The 26,397-nt window shown below is 42.8% G+C and overlaps 1 protein-coding gene across 1 annotated transcript in view; it reads right to left on the bottom strand.

Moving 5' to 3' along the window:
- LOC139767440 (uncharacterized) overlaps positions 1 to 26,397 on the bottom strand; it is a 228,134-nt gene that overhangs the window by 110,285 nt on the left and 91,452 nt on the right. The window contains exon 3 of the mRNA XM_071696822.1: positions 1 to 3,237. This exon is cut by the window's left edge and continues 1,987 nt beyond it. Within this exon, the coding sequence (XP_071552923.1) occupies positions 1 to 3,237 (3,237 nt within the window). The remainder of the gene's footprint in view (positions 3,238 to 26,397) is intronic.

Raw genomic sequence — 26,397 nt, 5'->3', positions numbered from 1 at the left:
ACTTTTGGAGTCTGGAGCCTTGGAACTCCGCGATCAAATGACAGTGGAATATCAACCGTAAAGATGTCGGTCTTGGAGGAGGTTGGTTGAGGAGGACCAGCTTGCCCCATGGGGGCTGACTTCTCAGAGATCTTCGTGTTTTGGTCACTTTTCTTCTCAGTGTCTTTAAGTGGACTTGGCCCAGGGGCTGGTACGGAAGTAGCCTTGTGATCTACCGAAGGTGGTTTGAGTGAGTCTTTGCTCTCGCCTTCTGTAGCTTTGCTCTCCTCAAACACATGAACGGGGCCTGTGTTTTGGCCCTCTTTGCTCTCCTCAACCACATGAACGGGGCCTGTGTTTTGGCCCTCTTTGCTCTCCTCAAACACATGAACGGGGCCTGTGGTTTGGCCCTCTTTGGCCAAGCCCTTTGATGGAACTTTGGCAGAATCTTCCTCCCGACTCATCTGAGAGAGACGACCCATTTTCGCTGGTCTAGCCAGATCTGCTGCCGATGGGAAGGGCTTATCTTTCCTAAATAACCTGTGGGCCGAAGCTGCTAAATTCCGAGGAGTCTTCGCGGACGAGAATGACTGGTGGTCATTGGAAGGCTCCTCATCCAGGTACGCAGTCAACTCAGCCTTTTCATCCACGACTTCAAGTCTTCCTCTGCTCTCGGGGTAACTGTTTGAATTTTTCTCCCAGGAACTTGGTCTGCTGCTGCTGACATCGGCGTGTGTTTTCTCCCTCGACCCAGCCTTACTTCTGGTCTCGTTCGTGGAGACTCTGTCTCTCGACCCAGGCCTACTTCCAGCCTCATTCGTAGAGACTCTGTCTCTCGAGCCAGGCCTACTTCCAGCCTCATTCGTTGAGACCCTGTCTCTCGACCCAGGCCTACTTCCAGTCTCATTCGTAGAGACTTTGTCTCTCGACCCAGGCCTACTTTTGGCCTCATTCGTGGACACTCTGTCTCTCGACCCAGGCCTACTTCCAGCCTCATTCGTAGAGACTCTGTCTCTCGACCCAGGCCTACTTCCAGCCTCATTCGTAGAGACTCTGTCTCTCGACCCAGGCCTACTTAAAGCCTCATTCGTGAAGACCCTGTCTCTCGAGCCAGGCCTACTCGTAACACTAGATTTCGAACTCTTCTCTCCAGAAATAGGCCTACTGTTGCTATCAGTCTTTAAGGCCAATTCTCTCGACTTTGGCCGACCAGATTCCAAATCACTGTTTCTCGAACGAGGTCTACCAGTGGCTTCGATCTTAGTATCTCTGTCGGCCGAGTGAGGTGGACTGGGGTCCTTCCTATTTGTAGACTCAGGTTCCGTAGCCCCAATTCCAGTTCCAGGTTTATGAGTAGACTCAAGTTCCGTAGCCCCAATTCCAGTTCCAGGTTTATGAGTAGACTCAAGTTCCATAGCCCCAATTCCAGTTCCAGGTTTATGAGTAGACTCGGGTTCCATAGCCCCAATTCCAGTTCCAGGTTTATGAGTAGACTCAAGTTCCATAGCCCCAACTCCACTATTAGACCTACGGGTGACTTCAGACCTTTGAGCCTCAACGTCAGTTCCAGGGCTGCGAGCAGCGTAAGACTCTGCTGGAGCTTCAACATCAGTTCCAGGGCTGCGAGCAGCGTAAGACTCTGCTGGAGCCTCGACTTCAGTTCCAGGGCTGCGAGCAGCGTAAGACCCTGGTGCTTCAACATCAGTTCCAGGGCTGCGAGCAGCGTAAGATTTTGGAGCCTCACCATCAGTTCCAGGGCTGCGAGGAGCGTAAGACTTTGGAGCTTCAACATCAGTTCCAGGGCTGCGAGGAGCGTAAGACTCTGCTGGAACTTCAACATCAGTTCCAGGGCTGCGAGGAGCGTAAGACTCTGCTGGAGCTTCAACACCAGTTCCAGGGCTGCGAGCAGCGTAAGACCCTGGTGCTTCAACATCAGTTCCAGGGCTGCGAGCAGCGTAAGACTCTGCTGGAACTTCAACATCAGTTCCAGGGCTGCGAGCAGCGTAAGACCCTGGTGCTTCAACATCAGTTCCAGGGCTGCGAGCAGCGTAAGATTTTGGAGCCTCACCATCAGTTCCAGGGCTGCGAGGAGCGTAAGACTTTGGATCTTCAACATCAGTTCCAGGGCTGCGAGCAGCGTAAGACTCTGCTGGAGCTTCAACATCAGTTCCAGGGCTGCGAGGAGCGTAAGACTCTGCTGGAGCTTCAACACCAGTTCCAGGGCTGCGAGCAGCGTAAGACCCTGGTGCTTCAACATCAGTTCCAGGGCTGCGAGCAGCGTAAGACTCTGCTGGAACTTCAACATCAGTTCCAGGGCTGCGAGCAGCGTAAGACCCTGGTGCTTCAACATCAGTTCCAGGGCTGCGAGCAGCGTAAGATTTTGGAGCCTCACCATCAGTTCCAGGGCTTCGAGGAGCGTAAGACTTTGGAGCTTCAACATCAGTTCCAGGGCTGCGAGCAGCGTAAGACTTTGGAGCTTCAACATCAGTTCCAGGGCTGCGAGCAGCGTAAGACTTTGGAGCTTCAACATCAGTTCCAGGGCTGCGAGGAGCGTAAGACTCTGCTGGAGCTTCAACATCAGTTCCAGGGCTGCGAGGATCGTAAGACTCTGCTGGAGCTTCAACATCAGTTCCAGGAATACTACTATCGTTCGACTCTGGAACCCTATCATGAATTCCAGTCTTACTGGAAGCCTCAACATCCAAAACCCCAACTTCAATTCCAGGTGGGGTGAGGGCCCCTGGCCCAAATGGACGAACTCCACGAAGCGCACTGGACTTCGAAGTCGTAGACTCAGGTCTACTGGTAACATGCGACGCCCTTGACACACGAACGTCCTCTTCGCCGCTCATGGGATCAACGTCTGAAGCTTCCGATGGAGAATGAAGGTTACTGGAAGCTGGGTTTCCTGTACCATCTACTTTGGAAGGATCACTCACGTTTTCGCCTTCGGTCTTATTCCATTGGCTGAGGGAAGACCTCTCCTTCATGGCCAGTTCAATGACCTCAGCCATGGACATCGAAGGGTTGACGTAAGGGGTGATGGGAGAACTCGGCTTGTGGACCTGGACGGGCGTGTCCCTGGCGGAGTACAGAGGTGGTGGTGATGGTGGTGGTGGGGTGTGGGAGCCAGAAGTGGTCATCTTGTGTACAGTGGGACCACTTGGGATCATGGACAACACACTCGCGGGTTCTTGTCCCATCTTTGGCGTCCGACTGGCGGGATTGGCGCTTTCCGCCACACCCACCTCATCAGACCTGAGAAAGTAAAATGGACTGTTGTAATTACAGGAATTGAAGCAACTATATCATCTTCCATCACTTGGAAAAAAAAAAAAAACACACACCCACAGTACATAGCACATAAAAACGTAAAGAAAAACACACTAGTATGAGCTTCAAGCCTAAATACAAACTGTGGATACAGAAATAGAGAAAAATCTATACTTAACGAAACATAGAAGATCAGTATTAAACGAGGTAGGGAATATAGAAAGTCCATCACTAAATACACTACGTTGCGCCAAGTGAGACCATTATTATTCGGGTGTGGAGCTGAGGTCAAGTTAGGCTCCTCTCTCTCTCTCTCTCTCTCTCTCTCTCTCTCTCTCTCTCTCTCTCTCTCTCTCTCTGATCTTCGTGACCCAGGACCAGGTGGGTCAATGACGCATTCCTGCTGTCCACAGATGGTCGATTCGGTAGCTTGTGGCTGGTCAATGACGTGTTCCCCCTGTCCTAAAGAGGCATTAGGTCTACGTCTTATCAGCTGGCCCCATCAAAGACCTGTATATATATATGTATATATATATATATATATATATATATATATATATATATATATATATATATATATACATATATATATACATATATATATATATATATATATATATATATATATATATATATATATATATATATATATATATATATATATATATGTATATATATATATATATATATATATATATATATATATATATATATATATATATATATATATATATATATATATATATATATATATATATCATTACTGAGTCTACAGTATATTCCTTATATTGGATCTAAGTTAAAGTATCCTAGATGTTTCATTGATAAATCCCTTAAGTTGGAAAAGGAATCCATTTATAGATTTAAACCTAAACCTCCCATTGACACCAAGAACCTTTTAGTTCTCCCTTTTGATAATAATCTTACTTCCCATGTTGCTTTTAAGTCCTTTAATATTAATGTTGTCTTCAGCAACAATAATACTCTAAAGAATATCTTAATCAGGAACTCACCAGAAAATTCTCCTGGGTGCATCTATAAAGTGCCATGTAGAAATTGTGATAAGTTTTATGTTGGGCAGACTGGTAAAGATCTTTCTGTTAGACTTACGCAACATAAATATAAGATATGAACAAAACAAGAATCGAATGCCTTGTTTAATCATGCTAAAGATTATGATCATTGTATTGATTGAAATAATGGCCTATCTAACTACTGTACCACGAGAAATATCACTGAATCTTCTATCAACTATACACAATTTATTGTAACGAATATTAATGAAGGTCTACACAAATTGGATAGCTTTATTGTTGGTAAAATTGATAAATAGTTCCCTTTCTTGCTTACATAATGAATTTTATGATACACATATTGCCAAATTGGCAAGCACGTATTTACGTAGTATGTCAAGTGACTGTTATATTTCTTTCTTGTGTCTTCCCTGATGATGTGATTATTACACGAAAGTGCACTTGGGAACAGCTACGTCCTTTCGTTGTATATCAAGTGACTGTTCTATTTCTTTCTTGTGTCTCCCCTGATGATGTGATTATTACACGAAAGTGCACTTGGCAACTTGTGTTTCATTTCTCGAAGGTCGAAGGAATACACATGATCACGCGCTCAATTGTGATCTTTTCCAATCCCTTTTTTTTTCATACATATTCGCCGTTTCCCGCGTCAGCGAGTTAGCGTTAAGAATAGAGGACTGGGCCTCAGAGGGAATATCCTCACTTGGACCCCTTCTCTGTTCCTTCTTTTGGAAGAATTCAAACGAGAGGGGAGGATTTCCAGACTCATCCCCGATCCCTCCCCTTTTTAGTCGCCTTCTACGACACGCAGGGAATACGTGGCAAGTATTCCTTCTCCCCATATCCCCAGTGATGCCAGCTTAACTAACACAAAAAAAAAAAAATATTTTGTACAATAGAGTTGTGGACAAATGGGACAAAATCAAGTCAAGAGCAATTGAACGCCACCACCATCTGGGGAGTTCAAAAATTATATGACAAGATGGGAGAAATGGTGGCCTTCTACGAGTATGAGACCCGCGAGTATAAGGCTCCTGCGAGTATAAGGCTCCTGCGAGTATAAGGCTCCCACAAGTATAAGGCTTCTGCGAGTATAAGGCTCCCACGAGTATAAGATCCCCGCGAGTATAAGCCTCCCACGAGTATAAGATCCCCACGAGTATAAGGCTCCTACTAGTATAAGGCTCCCACAAGTATAAGGCTTCTGCGAGTATAAGGCTCTCATGAGCATAAGCCTCCTACGAGTATCAGATACCCGCGAATATAAGTCTCCCACTAGTATATGATCCCCACAAGTATAAGGCTCCCACGAGTATAAGCCTCCCACGAGTATAAGATCCCCACGAGTATAAGCCTCCCACGAGTATAAGATCCCCACGAGTATAAGGCTCCTCCGAGTATAAGATCCCACGAGTATAAGGCTCCTACGAGTATAAGATCCCCGCGAGTATAAGGCTCCTACGAGTATAAGATCCCCGCGAGTATAAGGCTTCTACGAGTATAAGGCTTGTGCGAGTATAAGGCTCCCACGAGTATAAGGCTTCTACGACAATAAGACTCCCACGAGTATAAGGCTTCTACGACAATAAGACTCCCACGAGTATAAGATCCTCACGAGTATAAGGCTCCCACGAGTATAACGCTTCTACGAGTATAAGACTCCCACGAGTATAAGATCCCTCGAGTATAAGGCTCCTACGAGTATAAGACTCCCACGAGTATAAGATCCCCACAAGTATAAGGCTCCCACGAGCATAAGGCTTCTGCGAGTATAAGGCTCCCACGAGTATAAGGTTTCTACGAATATATGGCTCCCATGAGAATAAGCCTCTTATGAGTATAAGGCTCCCACGAGTATAAGATCCCCGCGAGTATAAGATCCCCGCGAGTATAAGACTCCCACGAGTATAAGATCCCCGCGAGTATAAGGCTCCCACGAGTATAAGACTCCCACGAGTATAAGATCCCCGCGAGTATAAGGCTCCCACGAGTATAAGATCCCCACGAGTATAAGACTCCCACGAGTATAAGACTCCCACGAGTATAAGATCCCCGCGAGTATAAGGCTCCCACGAGTATAAGACTCCCACGAGTATAAGATCCCCGCGAGTATAAGATCCCCACGAGTATAAGGCTCCCACGAGTATAAGACTCCCACGAGTATAAGACTCCCACGAGTATAAGATCCCCGCGAGTATAAGGCTCCCACGAGTATAAGGCTCCCACGAGTATAAGACTCCCACGAGTATAAGACTCCCACGAGTATAAGATCCCCGCGAGTATAAGGCTCCCACGAGTATAAGACTCCCACGAGTATAAGATCCCCGCGAGTATAAGATCCCCACGAGTATAAGGCTCCCACGAGTATAAGACTCCCACGAGTATAAGACTCCCACGAGTATAAGATCCCCGCGAGTATAAGGCTCCCACGAGTATAAGGCTCCCACGAGTATAAGATCCCCGCGAGTATAAGATCCCCGCGAGTATAAGACTCCCACGAGTACAAGATCCCGCGAGTATAAGGCTCCTACGATCATAATATCCTCACGAGTATAAAGTTTCTACGAGTATGAGGCTCCCAGGAGTATAAGGCTTCTACGAGTATATGGCTCCTACGAGAATAAGGCTTCTATGAGTATAAGGCCACTAAAAGTATTAGAACCCTGAGAGTATAAGGCTCCTACGAATATAAGATCCCACGAGTATAAGGCTCCTACGAGTATAAGATCCCACAAGTATAAGGCTCCCACGAGTATAAAGTTTCTACGAGTTTGAGGCTCCCACAAGTATAAGGCCCCAACGAGTATAAGATCCCCACGAGTATAAGGCTCCTAAGAGCATAAGATTCTCGCGAGTATAAGGTTCCTACGAGTATAAGGCTCCTTCAAGTATAAGATTCTAGGAGTATAAGGCTCCTACGAATATAAGATCCACGAGTATAAGGCTCCTACGAGTACAAGATCCCCGCAAGTATAAGGCTCCTACGAGTATAAGGCTCCCATGTACAAGAGGTTCACACGAGTATAAGGCTCCCACGATTATAAGACTTCCATGAGTATAAGACTTCTGCGAGTATAAGGCTCCCACGAGTATAAGACTTCCGCGAGTATAAGACTTCCGCGAGTATAAGGCTCCCACGAGTATAAGACTTCCGCGAGTATAAGACTTCCGCGAGTATAAGGCTCCCACAAGTATAAAACTTCCGCAAGTATAAGAGTTCCGTGAGTATAAGACCTCCGCGAGTATAAGGCTCTCACAAGTATGACTTCCGCAAGGATAAGTTCTGTGAGTATAAGACTTCCGCAAGTATAAGACTTTCGCAAGTATAAGACTTCCACGAATATAAGACTTCCGTGAGTATAAGACTTCCATGAAAATAAGATCTCCGCGAGTATAAGGCTCCCACGAGTATAAGGCTCCCACAAGTATAAGACTTCCGCAAGTATAAGACTTCCATGAAAATAAGACTTCCGCGAGTATAAGACTCCACGAGTATAAGGCTCCCGCGAGTATAAGACTTTCACGAGTATAAGACTTCCATGAAAATAAGACTTCCGCGAGTATAAGACCACGAGTATAAGGCTCCCGCGAGAATAAGATTTCCGCGAGTATAAGACTTCCGCGAGTATAAGGCTCCCGCGAGTATAAGACTTTCACGAGTATAAGACTTCCGTGAAAATAAGACTTCCGCGAGTATAAGACTCCCACGAGTATAAGGCTCCCGCGAGCATAAAGCTCCGCGAGTATAAGACTTCCACAAGTATAAGACTTCCATGAGTATAAGACTTCCGCGAGTATGAGACTTCCATGAAAATAAGACTTCCGCGAGTATAAGACTCCCACGAGTATAAGGCTCCCGAGAGTATAAGATCCGTGAAAATAAGACTTCTGTGAGTATTAGACTTCCGCGAGTATGACTTCCGCGAGTATAAGACTTCCGCGAGTATAAGAGTTCTGTCAATATAAGCCTTTCATGAGTATGACTCCCACGAATATAATACTTTCGCAAGTATAAGGCTTTCACGAGTATAAGGCTCTCGCGAGTTAAGGCTCCTACGAGTATAAGTCGCCGTGCAAGTATAAGGTTCCTACGAGTATATGGCGCCCGCAAGTATAAGGCTCCATCGAATATAAGGCTTCCATGAGTATTAGGCTACCACGAGTATAAGGCTCCCACGGGTATAAGGCTCCCACGAGTATAAGATTTCCACTAGTACGAAGCACCCTATATAAATCGTAAGCATAGGTATATATATATATATATATATATATATATATATATATATATATATATATATATATATATATATATATATAATATATATATATATATATATATATATATATATATATATATATATATATATATATATATATATATATATATATACACGAATAGAGTGTATATGAACGCGCACCTTCATAGAACATACGAACCTCCAACAGCCAGGGTATTCGAGTACTTAGTATTTCGAATAGTTGTTTCCTATTATACAGTCCCTTAGCCTAGCGGTTAGCATGCCTGCCTCTTGCACAAGGGGTCCCAGGTTCGATCCTGGCTGTTGGAGGTTTGTATGTTATATATATATATATATATATTTATAGAGTTGTGCGGAGGAGGATGGATGGGTTGGAAATGAGATGTTTGAGGACAATGTGTGGTGTGAGGTGGTTTGATCGAGTGAGTAACGTAAGGGTAAGAGAGATGTGTGGAAATAAAAAGAGCGTGGTTGAGAGAGCAGAAGAGGGTGTTTTGAAGTGGTTTGGGCACATGGAGAGAATGAGTGAGGAAAGATTGACCAAGAGGATATATGTGTCGGAGGTGGAGGGAACGAGGAGAAGTGGGAGACCAAATTGGAGGTGGAGAGATGGAGTGAAAAAGACTTTGAGTGACCGGGGCCTGAACATGCAGGAGGGTGAAAGGCGTGCAAGGAATAGAGTGAATTGGAACGATGTGGTATACCGGGGTCGACGTGCTGTCAGTGGATTGAACCAGGGCATGTGAAGCGTCGGGGGTAAACCATGGAAAGTTCTGTGGAGCCTGGATGTGGAAAGGGAGCTGTGGTTTCGGTGCATTATTACATGACCGCTAGAGACTGAGTGTGAACGAATGTGGCCTTTGTTGTCTTTCCCTAGCGCTACCTCGCACACATGAGAGGGGAGGGGGTTTTATTCCATGTGTGGCGAGGTGACGATGGAAATGAATAAGGGCAGACAGTATGAATTATGTACATGTGTATATATGTATATGTCTGTGTGTGTATATATATATGTATACGTTGAGATGTATGGGTATGTATATTTGCGTGTGTGGACGTGTATGTATATACATGTGAATGTGGGTGGGTTGGGCCATTCTTTCGTCTGCTTCCTTGCGCTACCTCGCTAACGCGGGAGACAGCGAGAAAGCAAAATAAATAAATAACATATATATATATATATATATATATATATATATATATATATATATATATATATATATATATATATATATACAAGTTTAAGTGACGGGTCAACACGGGTGTAAAACTCTCTCCTCCGTACTGTACAAAAAAGAAAAAAAATATAATTACACACACACACACACACACACACACACACACACACACACACACATACACCACTACACCCCCGTAGTTAATAGCCGTGAGTCACCACGGGATCTTCCGGGTTCGAATCCTAGGCATGGCACTCAGCCCACACCGGAACACTGAACATGACACGTATATACAGAGTTAAGAAACGGCAGCAACACAAGTGTAAAACTCTCTTCGTATAACACACACACACACACACACACACACACACACACACACACACACACACACACACACACACACTTCCGTTTTCTAATTCCCTCCCAATTGACCTAAACTTTTGTTGTTGATATTGTTGTTGTTGTTGTTGTTGTTGTTGGCGTGAGTCACGTGATGGGGACGAGTCACGTGATGGGGACGGGTCGGCAAAGCATGATGACAAACTAGTGTTACATAGTTCCTGTGTATCTGTATGTTTCACAGTCCCTGTGTACCTGTATGTTTCACAGTCCCTGTGTACCTGTATGTTTCACAGTTCCTTTGTACAATTATGTTTCACAGTTCCTTTGTACAATTATGTTTCACAGTCCCTGAGTACCTGTATGCTTCACAGTTCCTATGTATCTGTATGTTACACAGTCCCTGTGTACCTGTATGTTTCACAGTTCCTGTGTGCCTGTATGTTTCACAATCCCTGTGTACCTGTATGTTTCACAGTCCCTGTGTACCTGTATGTTTCACAGTCCCTGTGTACCTGTATGTTACACAGTCCCTGTGTATGTATATGTTTCACAGTGCCTGTGTACCTGTATGTTTCACTGTCCCTGGTACCTGTATGTTTCACAGTCCCTGTGTACATGTATGTTTCACAGTCCCTGTATACCTGTATGTTTCACAGTCCCTGTTTACCTGTATTTTTTACATTCCCTGTGTACCTGTATGTTTCACATTCCCTGTGTACCTGCATGATACAGTCCCTGTGTACCTGTAGGTTTCACAGTCCCTAGGTACCTGTATGATACAAAGTCCCAGTGTATATGTATATTTCACAGTCCCTGTGTACCTGTATGTTTCACAGTCCCTGTGTACCTGTATGTTTCAAAGACCCTGTGTACTAGTATGTTATACAACCCTTGTATACATGTTTTTCATAGTTCCTGTGTACCTGTATGTTACACAGTCCCTGTGTACCTGTACGTTTCATAGTCCCTGTGTATCTGTATGTTTCAGAGTCCTGTGTAGCTGTATGTTACACAGTCTTTGTGTACCTATATGTTTCACAGCCCTTGAGTACCTGTATGTTTCATAGTCCCTGTGTACCTGTATGTTTCACAGTCCGTGTGTACCTGTATGTTATACAGTCCCTGTGTATGTAAATGTTTCACAGTGCATGTGTTCCTGTATGTTTCACAGTCCTTGTGTACATGTATGTTTCAAGTCCCTGTGTACCTGTATGCTTCACAGTCTCTGTGTACTTGTATGTTACACAGTCCCTAGGTATGTATATGTTTCACAGTGCCAGTGTACCTGTATGTTTCATTCCTTGTGTACCTGTATGTTTCACAGTCCCTGTGTACATGTATGTTTCACAGTCCCTGTGTACCTGTATGTTACACAGTCCCTGTGTACCTGTGTGTTTCACACTCCCTGTGTACATGTATGTTTCATATTCCCTATGTACCTGTATGATACACAGTCCTTGTGTACCTGTATGTTTCACAGTCCCTGTGTAACTCTATGTTACACAGTCCCTGTGTACCTGTGTTATACAGTCCCTGTGGACCTGTATGATTCAAAGTCCCTATGTACTTGTATGATTCACAGTTATGTGTACCCGTATGTTTCAAAGTTCTTGTGTATCTGTATGTTTCACAGTCCCTGTGTATCTGTATGTTTCACAGTTCCTGTGTACTTGTATGATTCAAAGTCCCTGTGTACCTGTATGATTCAAAGTCCTTATGTACTTGTATGTTTCACAGTCTCTGTGTACCTGTATATTTCACAGTCCCTATATGTTGCACAGTCCCTGTGTACCTGTATGTTTCACAGTCCCTGGGTACCTGTATGTTTCACAGTCCCTGTGTATCTATATGTTTCAAAATTCCTGTGTACCTGTATGTTTCACAGTCCTTGTGTACCTGTATGTTTCACAGTTCCTGTGTACCTGTATGTTTCACAGTTCCTGTGTACCTGTATGTTTCACAGTCCCTGTGTACCTGTATGTTTCACAGTTCCTGTGCCTGTATGTTTCACAGTCCCTGTGTGCCTGTTTGTTTCACAGTTCCTGTATATCTGTATGTTTCCCAGTTCCTGTGTACCTATATGTTTCAAAATTCCTGTGTACCTGTATGTTTCACAGTCCTTGTGTACCTGTATGTTTCACAGTTCCTGTGTACCTGTATGTTTCAGTTCCTGTATGTTTCACAGTTCCTGTGTACCTATATGATTCAAAGTTCCTGTGTACCTGTATGATTCAAAGTCCCTATGCACTTGTAAGTTTCACAGTCTCTGTGTACCTGTATGTTTCACAGTTCCTGTGTACCTGTATGTTTCACAGTCCCTGTGTACCTGTATGTTTCACAGTCCCTGCGTACCTATATGCTTCACAGCTTCTGTATACCTGTATATTTTAGTCCATTTGGACCTGTATGTTTCACAGTCCCTGTGTACCTGTATGTTTCACAGTCCCTGTGTACCTGTATGTTTCACAGTCCCTGTGCATCTATATGTTTCACAGTCCCTGTGTACCTGTATGTTTCACAGTCCCTGTGTACCTGTATGTATCACAGTCCCTGTGCACCTGTATGTTTCACAGTCTCTGTGCACCTGTATGTTTCACACTCCCTGTGTATCTGTATGTTTCACAGTACCTGTGTACCTGTATGCTTCACAGTTCCTGTGTACCTGTATGTTTCACAGTTCCTGTGCACCTGTAAGTTTGACAGTCCCTGTGTTCCTGTATGTTTCACAGTTCCTGTGTACCTGTATGTTACACAGTCTCTGTGTACCATCATGTTTCACAGCCACTGTGTACCTGTATGTTTCACAGTTCATGTGTATCTATGTTTCACAGTTCCTGTGTACTTGTATGTTACACAGTCCCTGTGTACCTGTGTGTTTCACAGTCCCTGTATACCTGTATGTTATACAGTCCTTGTGTACCATCATGTTTCACAGCCCCTGTGTACCTGTATGATTCACCATTCCTGTGTACCTATATGTTTCACAGTCCCTGTCTACCTGTATGTTTCACAGTTCCTGTGTACCTGTATGTTACACGGTCCCTGTGTACCATCATGCTTCACAGTCCCTGTGTACCTGTATGTTTCACAGTCCCTGTGTACCTGTAAGTTTCACAGTCCCTGTGTATCTGTATGTTTCACAGTTCCTGTGTAACTATAAGTTTCACAGTCCCTGTGTACCTATATGTTTCACAGACCCTGTTTACCTGTATTTTTCATAGTCCCTGTGTATGTTTCACAGTTCCTGTGTACTTGTATGTTACACAGTCCCTGTGTACCTGTATGTTTCACAGTCCCTGTATACCTGTATGTTACACAGTCCTTGTGTACCTGTATGTTTCACAGCCCCTGTGTACCTGTATGATTCACCATTCCTGTGTACCCGTATGTTTCACAGTCCCTGTGTACCTGTATGTTTCACAGTTCCTGTGTACCTGTATGTTTCAAAGTCCCTGTGTACCTGCATGTTTCAAAGTTCCTGTGTACTTGTATGTTACACAGTCCCTGTGTACCTGTATGTTTCACAGTTCCTGTATACCTGTATGTTACACAGTCCTTGTGTACCATCATGTTTCACAGCCCCTGTGTACCTGTATGATTCACCATTCCTGTGTACCTGTATGTTTCACAGTCCCTGTATACCTGTATGTTACACAGTCCTTGTGTACCATCATGTTTCAGAGTCCCTATGTACCTGTATGTTTCACAGTCCCTGTGTACCTGTATGTTTCACAGTCCCTGTGTATCTGTATATTTCACAGTTCCTGTGTACCTGTACGTTTTACAGTACCTGTGTACCTATATGTTTCACAGACCCTGTTTACCTGTATTTTTCACAGTCCCTGTGTATCTGTATGTTTCACAGTTCCTGTGTACTTGTACGCTACACAGTCCCTGTGTACCTGTATGTTTCACAGTCCCTGTATACCTGTATGTTTCACAGTCCGTGTACCTGTATGTTTCACAGTCCCTTTGTACCTGTATGTTACACAGTCCCTGTGTACCCGTATGTTTCACAGTCATTGTGTACCTGTATGTTTCACAGTCCCTGTGTACCTGTATCTTACACAGTCCCTGTGTACCTGTATGTTTCACAGTCCCTGTGTACTTGCATGTAACACAGTCCCTGTGTACCTGTATGTTTCACAGTCCCTGTGTACCTTTATGTTTCACAGTCCTTGTGTACCTGTATGGTACACAGTCCCTGTGTACTTGTATGCTACACAGTGCCTGTGAACCTGTAAATTTCACTGTCCCTGTGTACCTGTATGTTTCACAGTCCTTATGTACCTGTATGTTTCACAGTCTTTGTGTACCTGTACGTTTCTCAGTCCCTGTGTACCTATATGCTTCACAGTCCCTGTGTACCTGTATGTTTCACGGTCCCTGTGTACCTGTATGTTTCACAGTCCCTGTGTACCTGTATGTTTCACAGTCCCGGCGTACTTTTATGTTTCAAAGTCCCTGTGTACCTGTATGTTACACAGTCCCTGTGTACCTGTATGTTACACAGTCCCTGTACACCTGTATATTTCACAGTCCCTGTGTACCTGTATGTTTCACAGTCCCTGTGTACCTGTATGTTTCAAAGTCCCTGTGTACCTGTATGTTTCACAGTTTTGTGTATCTGTATGTTTCACAGTCCCTGTGTACCTTTATGTTTCACAGTCCCTGTGTACCTGTATGTTTCACAGTCCCTGTGTACCTGTATGTTTGACAGTCCCTGTGTACCTGTATGTTTCAGGGTGGAATATTGTACGGTGGGATGGGCTGTGATGTAGGATGGGATGGTGTGGGATGGGATGATCTGTGATGTGGGATGGTGTGGGATGGGATGAACAATGATGTGGTGTGGGATGAGCTGTGGTGTGGGATGGGATGCGTGTGTAGTATGTAGTAGTGTGAGGCTGAAGTGTGTGTGTGTGTGGGGGGGTTAGTGTGGGGGTGTGAAGGAGGGGCAGTGTGGGTTTGGGAATGTGTGTGGATGGAACACTAAGTGGGGGTGTGAATGACTCAAAGAAAATTAAACTAATTTTCCATTTTCCTTTGTTAATTTCCTTTATATTTTCCACTAACAAAAATCTGGTTATATCATATCTTATCTTTAGATACTAAGTGATTTTGTTCTGCACTGTCAGTATGTTTCTTAGAAATATACAATAACGATCGCGATGCTATTTCCTGTGCGGCGAGGTGGCGAAGGAAATGGATGAAGGCAAGCAATTATGAATATGTACATGTGTATATATGTATATGTCTGTGTATGTGTATACGTTGAAATATTTATGTATGTATATGTGCGTGTATGAGCGTTTATACATATATATATATATATATATATATATATATATATATATATATATATATATATATATATATATATATGGTAAATTATATGGGAGGGTATTGATTGAGAGGGTGAAGGCATGTACAGAGCATCAGATTGGGGAAGAGCAGTGTGGTTTCAGAAGTGGTAGAGGATGTGTGGATCAGGTGTTTGCTTTGAAGAATGTATGTGAGAAATACTTAGAAAAGCAAATGGATTTGTGTGTAGCATTTATGGACCTGGAGAAGGCATATGATAGAGTTGATAGAGATGCACTGTGGAAGGTACTAAGAATATATGGTGTGGGAGGCAAGTTGTTAGAAGCAGTGAAAAGTTTTTATCGAGGATGTAAGGCATGTGTACGTGTAGGAAGAGAGGAGAGTGATTGGTTCTCAGTGAATGTAGGTTTGCGGCAGGGGTGTGTGATGTCTCCATGGTTGTTTAATTTGTTTATGGACGGGGTTGTTAGGGAGGTGAATGCAAGAGTTCTGGAAAGAGGGGCAAGTATGCAGTCTGTTGGGGATGAGAGAGCTTCGGAAGTGAGTCAGTTGTTGTTCGCTGATGATACAGCGCTGGTGGCTGATTCATGTGAGAAACTGCAGAAGCTGGTGACTGAGTTTGGTAAAGTGTGTGAAAGAAGAAAGTTAAGAGTAAATGTGAATAAGAGCAAGGTTATTAGGTACAGTAGAGTTGAGGGTCAAGTCAATTGGGAGGTAAGTTTGAATGGAGAAAAACTAGAGGAAGTAAAGTGTTTTAGATATCTGGGAGTGGATCTGGCAGCGGATGGAACCATGGAAGCGGAAGTGATTCATAGGGTGGGGGAGGGGGCGAAAATCCTGGAAGCCTTGAAGAATGTGTGGAAGTCGAGAACATTATCTCCGAAAGCAAAAATGGCTATGTTCGAAGGAATAGTGGTTCCAACAACGTTGTATGGTTGCGAGGCGTGGGCTATGGATAGAGTTGTGCGCAGGAGGGTGGATGTGCTGGAAATGAGATGTTTGAGGACAATGTGTGGTGTGAGGTGGTTTGATCGAGTAAGTAACGTAAGGGTAAGACAGATGTGTGGAAATAAGAAGAGCGTGGTTGAGAGAGCAGAAGAGGGTGTTTTGAAATGGTTTGGGCACATGGAGAGAATGAGTGAGGAACGATTGACCAAGAGGTGTGAACGAATGGGGTCTTTGTTGTCTTTTCCTAGCGCTACCTCGCACACATGAGGGGGGAGGAAGGTGTTATTCCATGTGTGGCACTGTGGCGATGGGAATGAATAAAGGCAGACAGTGTGAATTGTGTGCATGTGTATATATGTATATGTCTGTGTGTGTATATGTCTGTGTGTGTATATATATATGTGTACATTGAGATGTATGGGTATGTATATTTGCGTATGGGGACGTGTATGTATATACATGTGTATGGGGGTGGGTTGGGCCATTTCTTTCGTCTGTTTCCTTGCGCTGCCTCGCAAACGCGGGAGACAGCGACAAAGCAAAATAAATGAATATATATATATATATATATATATATATATATATATATATATATATTCTTTTTTTTTTTCTTTGTCGCTGTCTCCCGCGTTTGCGAGGTAGCGCAAGGAAATAGACGAAAGAAATGGCCCAACCCACCCCCATACACATGTATATACATACGTCCACACACGCAAATATACATACCTACACAGCTTTCCATGGTTTACCCCAGACGCTTCACATGCCCTGATTCAATCCACTGACAGCACGTCAACCCCGGTATACCACATCGATCCAATTCACTCTATTCCTTGTCCTCCTTTCACCCTCCAGCATGTTCAGGCCCCGATCACACAAAATCTTTTTCACTCCATCTTTCCACCTCCAATTTGGTCTCCCTCTTCTCCTCGTTCCCTCCACCTCCGACACATATATCCTCTTGGTCAATCTTTCCTCACTCATTCTCTCCATGTGCCCAAACCATTTCAAAACACCCTCTTCTGCTCTCTCAACCACGCTCTTTTTATTTCCACACATCTCTCTTACCCTTACGTTACTTACTCGATCAAACCACCTCACACCACACATTGTCCTCAAACATCTCATTTCCAGCACATCCATCCTCCTGCGCACAACTCTATCCATAGCCCACGCCTCGCAACCATACAACATTGTTGGAACCACTATTCCTTCAAACATACCCATTTTTGCTTTCCGAGATAATGTTCTCGACTTCCACACATTCTTCAAGGCTCCCAGGATTTTCGCCCCCTCCCCCACCCTATGATCCACTTCCGCTTCCATGGTTCCATCCGCTGCCAGATCCACTCCCAGATATCTAAAACACTTTACTTCCTCCAGTTTTGCTCCATTCAAACTTACCTCCCAATTGACTTGACCCTCAACCCTACTGTTCCTAATAACCTTGCTCTTATTCACATTTACTCTTAACTTTCTTCTTTCACACACTTTACCAAACTCAGTCACCAGCTTCTGCAGTTTCTCACATGAATCAGCCACCAGCGCTGTATCATCAGCGAACAACAACTGACTCACTTCCCAAGCTCTCTCATCCCTAACAGACTTCATACTTGCCCCTCTTTCCATGTATATATATATATATATATATATATATATTTATATATATACATATATATATATATATATATATATATACATATATATATATATATATATATATATATATATATATATATATATATATATATATATATATACATATTTTTTTTTTTTCTTTATTTTTTATACTATTCGCTATATCCCGCGATAGCGAGGTAGCGTTAAGAACAGAGGACTGGGCCTTTGAGGGAATATCCTCACCTGGACCTCTTCTCTGTTCCTTCTTTTGGAAAAAAAAAAAAAAAAAAACTATTCGCCATTTCCCGCATTAGCGAGGTAGCGTTAAGAACAGAGGACTGGGCCTTTGAGGGAATATCCTCACCTGGCCCTCTTCTCTGTTCCTTCTTTTGGAAAATTAAAAAAAAAAAACGAGAGGGGAGGATTTCCAGCCCCCCGCTCCCTTCCCTTTTAGTCGCCTTCTACGACACGCAGGGAATACGTGGGAAGTATTCTTTCTCCCCTATCCCCAGGGATATATATATACATATATATATATATATATATATATATATATATATATATATATATATACATGTGTGTGTGTGTGTGTGTGTGTGTGCGTGTGTGTATATAAGTGGATGGGCCATTCTTCGTCTATTTCTTGGCGCTGCCTCGCTGACGCGGGAAACAGCGACTGAGTAAATAATAATAATAATAATAATAATGATAATAATAATAATAATCATAATAATAAAATAATAATAATAGTAATAATGATAATAATAATAATAATAATAATAATAATAATAATAATAATAATAATAATAAATGAGCTTAGATAATAGTGGTGAGGGTTATGTCATCTGTTTGTTGACATTCCAGCACTAGGCTGCCGCGCGAAGCTGAGTGTATTTCGACTACAATATCGAACATGGAGATTGAACCTCGAGTCTTCTGGAGTTTAGGTGAAGTTTTCATATATTACTCGTAAGTCTATACGAGTGTATTACCTGTGTGGAGGTGTAGCGATGTGTATTGCCCCTTGTTGCATGGATACGCACACTTTAGGTAGCCATATATCATGAATTTTGATAGGAAAACATGATTGAATCCGAATGAGTTAAAAATGAGTTTAGATGTTCAGTTCAAAACCAAATGATTCAGACAAGGGCTGATCCCCTCCCATCCTCTGTGTTGTCTGTCTTTCCCTAAATAAGGGATCGAATTACTTCACAAATTGACATGTCCCGACACATAGGATCAGGTCTTCATGTATTTATAAAACATCTGAATTCAATGTTTTGTCTTGTGATTCGAACCACACATGTTGTGCGTCTGTTGAAATAACAAGGAGAATGAACCCCACATCTTCCCCTCGCCCTCGTAACCCAACTTGTTATCATACTATTTATTGTAGAATGATAAGAAATGATGGTGATTATCAAAGGAAAAAAACGGAGTCTGTTTTCTAATTATATACCAAACTACGTTTCCATAAAAGTAAGATCATTGCGTTAAAACACGAGTGTCCGTTTTCTGATCAATTATATCTATTTTTAACACCAAATCTGAAACAGTTGTCAGTATGGTGAAATTACAATCGACCATTACTTGAAGAATTGTCTGGCATATTATTGTGGGAGAATAATATACAATTATATTCATATATATCATTGTTACCCCTAAATATCTTGCAAAATAACATTTTCTTTGAAAAACTCAAGCGGATACAGAAAACGGTACTTAACTTATTTGCAACCATAACTTATGTGAAAACTTTAAATCCAACTGCTATAATGATTACGGTGATGATGGCATGTTTTACGCCTTGATATCATAATATGATGCATACGTAATGAACACATGAACGTATATAAAGAGAAAAAAAGAGAGTGACAAGCCTAGTCAGGTCTCTAAATAGGGATCTCCAGCAACACAATCATACGCGTGAGTGGAACATGCCGACAATATATCTTATGACGTAAATGTCAAGGTCGTGTGGCAAGAACAGCATAACGAAGTACCCATTAAGACGCCAACCAAACATTACGACGAAGGTGAAGTAGCTGCACTTCGTGACACTGCGCCTTCACTCTCTGTCGTGGCCTCTCCTTAGTGTTCTTTAATCTAAAGTCAAGAATAATTTAGTTTCGTTCAATAGTGCGGGATGACGCTGAACCATGTATATATATATATATATATATATATATATATATATATATATATATATATATATATATATATATATATATAATACAGGCTGACTCTCCCCCTCACTTTAATTGCTCTCACCTCTTGCCATTCTACACTCAATTTCTTCTCGTATTCCTTCACACAAGTCTCCTCTCCAGACTGACTTACTCTCACCCCTCTTTTCACCCCGACATTGTCTCCTCTTTTTTTGAAAAACCTCTACAAATCTTCACCTTCGCCTCCACAAGATAGTGATCAGACATCCCTCCAGCTGCCCCTCTCAGTACATTAACATCCAAAAGTCTCTCTTTTACATACCTATCAATCATTACGTAATCTAATAATGCCCTTTGACCATCTATCTTACTTACATACGTATACTTATGTACATCTCTCTTTTTAAACCAGGTATTCCCAATCATCAGTCCTTTTTCAGCACATAAATCTACAAGCTCTTCACCATTTCCATTTACAACACTGAACACCCCATGTATACCAATTATTCCCTCAACTGCTACATTACTCACCTTTGCATTCAAATCGTGGCCCCATCACTATAACCCGGTCTTGTGCATCAAAACTACTAACACACTCACTCAGCTACTCCCAAAACACTGGCCTCTCATGATCTTTCTTCTCATGCCCAGGTGCATAGGCACCAATAATCACCCATCTCTTCATCAACTTTCAATTTTACCTACGTCAATCTAGAATATATTTCCTTACACGCAATCACACACTCCCACAACTCCTGCTTCAGGAGTAGTGCTACTCCTTCCCTTGCTCTTGTCCTCTCACTAACCCCTGACTTTACTCCCAAGACATTCCCAAACCACTCTTCCCCTTTACCCTTGAGCTTCGTTTCACTCAGAGCCAAAACATCCAGGTTCCTTTCCTCAAACATAATACCTATCTCTCCTTTTTTCTCATCTTGGTTACATCCACACACATTCAGACACCCCAATCAGAGCCTTCGAGGAGGATGAGCACTCCTCGCATGACCCCTTCTTCTGTTTCTTGTTTTAGAAATCAAAATACAAGGAGCGGAGGGTTTCTAGCCCCCCGCTCCCACCTCCTTTAGTCGCCTTTTACGACACGCGAAGATTACTGAGGTAGAATTCTTTTTTCCCTCTCCCTATACATATATATTCCTACGAGTCCACTGGGGGAAATGAAACACGATAAATTCACAAGTGCACTTTCGTGAAATAATCACATCATCATCAGAGGAGACAAGGGAGAAGTATAACAGTCAGTTGATATACAACGAAGAGACGTAGCTAGGACGCCATTTGGTAAACAAGTGATTACACGAATGGGGATCGGTTGCGTTCGAGTCTAGCTAAAAACGTACCATAAACTTATGATGTGGACAAGAAAGGGAACTATTGACACATTTTATCAACAATAAAGCTATCCAATTTGTATAGACCTTCACTAATATTAAGGTTATCTAATAACAGAAGATGCTGTTTCCTGTGTGGCGGGGTGGTACCGAAAATGGATGAAGGCAGCAAGTATGAATATGTACATATGTATATGTGTGTATGTGTATATATGTATATGTCTGTGTATGTGTATGTATATGTGTATATGTTGATATGTATATGCATGTGTACGTATATGTACGAGTATGGGTGTGTATATATATATATATATATATATATATATATATATATATATATATATATATATATATATATATATATAATAATCTTTTTCCTTCATACTCGATCGCTATATCCTGCGTTTGCGAGGTAGCGCTAAGATCAGGCAAAGAATGGCTGCATTCGCTCACATCTATTCTCCAGCTCTCATGTGCAATGCACCGAAACCACAGCTCCCTATAAATAACCAGACCCCACAGATCTTTCCATGGTTTAGCCCAGCCGCTGCACGTCCCCTGGTTCAGTCCACTGACAGCACGTCGACCCCTGTGTATCACAGCGTTCCAATTTAATCCATCCCGTGCACGCCTTTCACCCTCCTGCATGTTCAGGCCCATAATCACCCAAAAATTTTCACTCCATCCTTCCATTTCTAATTTGGTCTCCCGCTTCGCCTTGTTCCCTCCCTATGTTCTGACACATATATCCTCTTTCGTCAACCTCTCCTCACTCATCCTCTCTCTATGTCCAAACCATTTCAACACATCGTCTTCAACTCGCTCACCTACACTCTATTCATTCAATTGTTCATGCCGTCTCAAGTTACCATGAAGGGAGAGAGAGAGAGAGAGAGAGAGAGAGAGAGAGAGAGAGAGAGAGAGAGAGAGAGAGAGAGAGAGAGAGAGAGAGAGAGAGAGAGAGAGAGAGAGAGACGGGCGGTTTATGAAAGCCGCGAGACGAGTGAAGTAAGCAATAAACTTAACGCTGTTTCAAACCTCGATAGTTAAGCACTACAACCATCTTGATCATAATTACCCCAACAGTTAATGACATTCTCATGCGTAGATTAAGTTCATCATCACTCCATCATTTTCCCCTCATCTATCAGGTCATGTTTACCTTGCATCATTGATCAAGTTGATCAATCAACACGAAAGGTGGAGGTGCGAAGATGATCACTAAAGGTAAGAGGGCTTGGATGACCCATTCATCCTCACAGAATAAATGGTTCTGGATATATTCCCAAGGCTCTCTAGTTCTTTGTTCTCGTAATGCCTGTAATTACCTATTTGCAATTACCTAATTATACTGCTCGTGGAGGGTGGTGGGGTGTTTGAGGGGAGGGGGGGAGATTTTTTACACTCAAGGGGCCTCATCTTTTAAACATTCTCTGTTATCATTCCATTTTTTTTAGTATCTGTAAGTTGCTTGCATTTACACTGCTTTTATTCACTGTATTCCATTTCCCCACCATTGAGTAATCATTGTATTCCATTTACACACCAGTGATTGAGAGGGTGAAGGCATGTACAGAGCATCAGATTGGGGAAGAGCAGTGCGGTTTCAGAAGTGGTAGAGGATGTGTGGATCAGGTGTTTGCTTTGAAGAATGTATGTGAGAAATAATTAGAAAAGCAAATGGATTTGTATGTAGCATTTATGGATATGAAGAAGGCATATGATAGAGTGGATAGAGATGCTCTGTGGAAGGTATTAAGAATATATGGTGTGGGAGGTAACTTGCTAGAAGCCGTGAGAATTTTTTTCCATCAAGGATGTAAGGCATGTGTCCGAGTAGGAAGAAAGGAGAGTGAATGGTTCCACAAAAAAAAGTCCGTCTGCAGCATGAGTGTGTGTAATATGTCCCCATAGTTGTTCTAAGAGCTGTCTCGCATGATGACCTTCTCATATCGTCTTTTCTTCGCCCCTGACGAACAACGTTAGTGTCCCACTGACCTTCCCCAAGATCACATTCACTCTGTTTAACTCTCGCACAAACTGCCTGGAATTAGACAACAGGGTACAAGGACATATATATTTCTCTTCTTGTCGCTGGTACAGCCCAAACAACCGTATTTTTCACACTGTTACGCCCGCCAGCCATCCTGTACTCTGTCCATAATTATCTCAGTCATTTTTTCGCGTTCCTTTGTGGAGCGAGGGGAGGCAAGGCCAGCTAAAGGTCATTCGTACGTCTGGCAGTAGAAAACGTAAACACTCGTGGCGTGCTGCCGGCGCGGCGTCGATTGTTCTCTACCAGTCGAAGTAGCCTTGTGTGTGTGTGTGTGTGTGTGTCTTGCCTCAAAATCAATCCTCAATTTAGCCTCTGACTTTTCATGATTAGAATTCTGGGAAGGTAATGTTACAAGGAAGGGTACACAAGCTTCATGTATGTATACGCTGTATATTCTCACGCTGGACATGCACGCTGGACACGTCTATACCATGTACTCTTACGCTGGATACGTGTATATCTTGTATATTCTTATGCTGGACACGTCTCTACCATGTACTCTTACGCTGGACATGTGTATATCTTGTATTCTCACGCTGGACACGTGTATACCTTATATTCTCACGCTGGACACGTGTACATCTTGTATATTCTCACGCTGGACACGTGTATACCTTATATTCTCACGCTGGACACGTGTATATCTTGTATTCTCACGCTGGACACGTGTATATCTTGTATTCTCACGCTGGACACGTGTACATCTTGTATATTCTCACGCTGGACACGTGTATACCTTATATTCTCACGCTGGACACGTGTATATCTTGTATTCTCACGCTGGACACGTGTATATCTTGTATTCTCACGCTGGACACGTGTACATCTTGTATATTCTCACGCTAGACACGTGTATATCTTGTATATTCTTATGCTGGACACGTGTATACCTTGTACTCTTACGCTGGACATGTGTATATCTTGTATTCTCTTACGCTGGACACGTGTATACCTTACATTCTCATGCTGGACACGTGTATACCTTGTATTCTCACGCTGGACACGTGTATACCTTGTATTCTCATGCTGGACATGTGTATACCTTGTATTCTCATGCTGGACATGTGTATACCTTACATTCTCATGCTGGACACGTGTATACCTTACATTCTCATGCTGGACACGTGTATACCTTGTATTCTCACGCTGGACACGTGTATACCTTGTATATTCTTATGCTGGACACGTGTATACCTTACATTCTCATGCTGGACACGTGTATACCTTACATTCTCATGCTGGACATGTGTATACCTTGTATTCTTACGCTGTACCTGGTTCGTTCCATTGACATCGCATTTCCTCCTCCTGTATCTTCCATCGCTCCAATCCACTCTGTCCCGTACACGCCTCTCACACTCTTGCATGTTCAGAGCTCGAACACTCAAAATCTTTTTTCACTCCATCCTTCCATCTCCAATTTGGTCTCCCTCTTCTTTTTCACTCTATTCTTCCATCTCCAATTTGGTCTCCCCCTTCTTTTTCACTCCATTCTTCCATCTCCAATTTGGTCTCCCCCTTCTTTTTCACTCTACTTTTGACATAATCATCCTCTTTGTCAACCTCTCCTCACTCATTCTCTCCACACGCCCAGACCATTTCAGTCTCTTCAGTTCTCTCAATCGCATTCTTTTTATTTCATCTCTCTCTTAACTTATCATTGCCTACTCAATCAACCTTCCTCAAGCCATATCTCATTTCTAAAACATTCACCTTTTCCACACATTCCCATCTATAACCATATAGCTATATATAGCTATATATTCATACAAAACCGATGGGACAGCTGTCTTCAAACATTCCCATTTTCAACCTTCCCAATAGTGACCTCTTTCTACACATTCTTCAGTGCTCCCAGAACCTTCGCCCCCTCTCCCACCCTATGGCTCACCTCCGCTTCCGTGGCTTCATTCACTACTATGTCCACGCCCAGGTGTCTAAAACACCTCACTTCCTCCAAGTCTTTTTCTATTCAGACTCACACCCAAACGAAATCACCTCTCCACATTGTTAAACCTACTAACCTTGCTCTTATTCACAGTTAAACTCAACTTGCTCGTTTCACACACTTCCAAACCTAGACACCAACTTCTACAGTTTCTCACTTCAGTCTACCGACAGTTCCAAATCATCAGGAAACAAGTGAGTCACTTTCAAAGACCACTTCCCATATGGAAGAGACTGTATACCTACCCCCGTCTCCCAAGACCACCTCATCAATAAGCAGATTAAACTGCCACGGCGACATCACACACCCATGACAGACAGACAGACAGACAGATAGATAGACAGACAGACAGATAGATAGATAGATTGATAGATAAATAAACAGACAGACAGACAGATAGATAGATTGATAGATAAATAGACAGACAGACAGACAGATAGACAGAGAAATAGATTGACAGAGAGATAGATAGATACATAGGTAGATAGATAGGTAGACAGACAGACAGAGAGACAGAGAGACAGACAGACAGACAGACAGACAGACAGATAGATAGATAGATAGATAGAATAATGGTTATATAACGCGTGAATAATATCCATTTTCTTGTCCTAAAACCCAAATTAAAGGATTGATTTCGGAATGCAAGTTCGAGTCCTGTATACATACATTCTAAGACCATCAACTTAATGTGAGCTACCATCAATTATCCAGCTCGACCCAATAGATATGTCAATAGACGTAACCCCAGCTCGACCCAATAGATGTGTCAATAGACGTAACCCCAGCTCGACCCAATAGATGTGTCAATAGACGTAACCCCAGCTCGACCCAATAGATGTGTCGATAGACGTAACCCAGCTCGACCCAATAGATATGTCAATAGACGTAACCCAGCTCGACCCAATAGATATG

This window comes from Panulirus ornatus, chromosome 61, assembly GCF_036320965.1.
Source record: "Panulirus ornatus isolate Po-2019 chromosome 61, ASM3632096v1, whole genome shotgun sequence".
NCBI lineage: Eukaryota > Metazoa > Arthropoda > Malacostraca > Decapoda > Palinuridae > Panulirus > Panulirus ornatus.
This window is presented reverse-complemented; position numbering and strand designations above follow the sequence as displayed.